Source organism: Arachis duranensis, chromosome 5 (assembly GCF_000817695.3).
Source record: "Arachis duranensis cultivar V14167 chromosome 5, aradu.V14167.gnm2.J7QH, whole genome shotgun sequence".
NCBI lineage: Eukaryota > Viridiplantae > Streptophyta > Magnoliopsida > Fabales > Fabaceae > Arachis > Arachis duranensis.
In genome coordinates, this window is record NC_029776.3 from 4,506,662 (window position 1) to 4,509,017 (window position 2,356).

The 2,356-nt window shown below is 32.6% G+C and overlaps 1 protein-coding gene across 1 annotated transcript; it reads right to left on the reverse strand.

Moving 5' to 3' along the window:
- Positions 1-990: 990 nt before the first annotated feature.
- On the reverse strand, positions 991-1,928 carry LOC107487346 (transcription factor WER-like). The gene is made up of 2 exons (XM_016107961.3): positions 1,653-1,928; positions 991-1,571 (listed from the first exon to the last, which is right to left on the reverse strand). The coding sequence occupies exons 1-2, from the start codon at positions 1,919-1,921 to the stop codon at positions 1,262-1,264; spliced, it is 579 nt and encodes a 192-aa protein (XP_015963447.1). The 5' UTR covers positions 1,922-1,928; the 3' UTR covers positions 991-1,261.
- Positions 1,929-2,356: the final 428 nt, after the last annotated feature.

The window sequence follows — 2,356 nt, forward strand, 5'->3', positions numbered from 1 at the left end:
ATACATAAAATTGATCTTTTGAAATATTTTTTTTAAATATATAAATTATAATTTATTAATATAGAATTATAAATTATATTCATATTATTTAAATCAGTTTATGAGCTCAAACCAATTCATGAGATTTCGGTGAGTCGAACTTGAATTTAAGAAATAAATTCAATTATTAATAAGTCGGATCATGAACCAAACTCAATTCTTCTGAGTCAAACTTAAACTTAATCCAATTCGACTCAACTTGACTCACTTCCAATCCTACAAGACCCTAGATGTCCAATTCTTAATTAAACTTTGCAGCGTCATCAACATGTGTACACGGGTATAATTAAGATCTCAAACATGCATCCAAATATAAACAAACGCCTTAACCATCACACCGCCCTTAGCTTGGCCCTTCAACCATGTAATGGCCCATTCATATTTTTCCATGCATTAATCTTTGGCAAATGATATTTATTCAAGGGGGGGAAAAAATCAAAGTTGAACCTAAGATGATGCCATTGCCATATGCATGTATAGGCCATGTATTTTTCATTTTTACAAAAGATAGTAATGTAAAAAATGATCAGTAGAGCGTAATCACATGCATGAACACGATATATAGATTTTAGGGTTTAATTAATATGTATTTCATTATAATACATGTCAAAGATTATATTATTATTATTATTAAAAATTTTAATTTTTTATTTTAATAAATATACAATAAATACATTAAAAAATTAGATTTTATAATTTTTTTATTACTTATCTTAATGTTAGCTAAACTCTGAATTTTGTTAAGAGTTCTAACATTCCTATTTTGTATATATTCCTAAAAATTTTGCGTGTTGGTTCTCCTTTGAAATCATATTCTAACAAGCTAAAGAGTAGGTTGCTTAACACTAAATATCATCATACCATTTGTGGGACAAGTTATTAGCAGCTAGCTAACCACCACATTGACAATGTTTTTTATCATTATCAATTTATATTAAACTCTCTCTGCTTCTTCATTCTCTTTTCTAACATTCATACATAATAGAATAGAGGTGGATACTTCAATAATATGGATGTTTTCACATGAAGATCATATTGTAAACCCTTAGATGAATATTGAATATATTTTACTAAATTATCTAACGGTTCTTAGTGTGATCTTCATGCCAAGACATTATCATTGAAATATACACCTAGAATAGTAACAACAATAGCATTAGATGGACGATAAGTAAAAACTTATTGAGACATACAGAACAAAATAGAACACAAGTACAAAATATTACTCGGTTGAACTCTCTGGGATTACATCAAGCTCCAGAAACTTGTTCACCCAATCCAATGCATATGCTCCTTCGTCAATTGAAAAGTCGAAAAATTCATTGAAATCAAACTTCATTTCCATGTGCCCACTTCCTCCACTTTCTAGTGCTGATGATATTCCCTCATCAGCACGAGTTTCTTGTGGCGTAGTTGAACTAGTGTGGGGTTTTAGATCTTTGGGATTAACCTTCTTACACAAACATGAATTCCAGTAGTTCTTGATTTCATTGTCTGTTCGTCCTGGAAGCCTCTTTGCTATCAACGACCACCTAATACATAGCAACAAAGCAACAATAAGAGGGCGAAGATAGATGATTTGACATGTTTGACTAAACTGCTTATACACGCACCTGTTTCCTAGCAACTTGTGAAGCCTTATGATCAAATCCTCTTCTTCATCTGAAATGTTGCCTCTCTTGATATTAGGTCTAAGGTAGTTCAACCATCTCAAGCGGCAACTCTTTCCACATCTGTTTAGACCTGATTTGGTTGCAACGGTCTTCCACCTCTTGGGTCCATGAACCTCTATGCATTGAGCTAGCTTTTGATCTTCCTCCGGTGTCCACGCCCCTCTATTATATGTTTTCTTAGTTGATCCATTCCCTTCCATTGTGGGCATGTATGTATGTGTCTTGACAACTCTAACACTAAGACATACACAGATCTATTTATTTATTTATTATATTACTCGAAAATAATGTAGTAGTGGGAAATATGGCGGGAACTCACGCGCATGCGATTATAGATTCCTGTTGAGTTAGAAAACAACCTCATCATGCTCTGTTTGCTTCAACATGGCAAAAAGTACAATTATGTCTTTCAAATTCTCAATGCTTGCTTTGAATATTCACACACTTTTCCCTTATTTGTACATTTTCAAAAATAACTTATTCGTATTTTTACTGCGGGGAGCAGGGGAATACAGAATTATTAAAACGTAATGATCCCTCTTTTGATTTTTTATTGTTTTTAAAATTATTTTCTGGACATTGTTGTCAACACTTGGTTAATGTTTTGCCAGATTCCTTCGACTCGCAATTGTGACTTTCGTCCA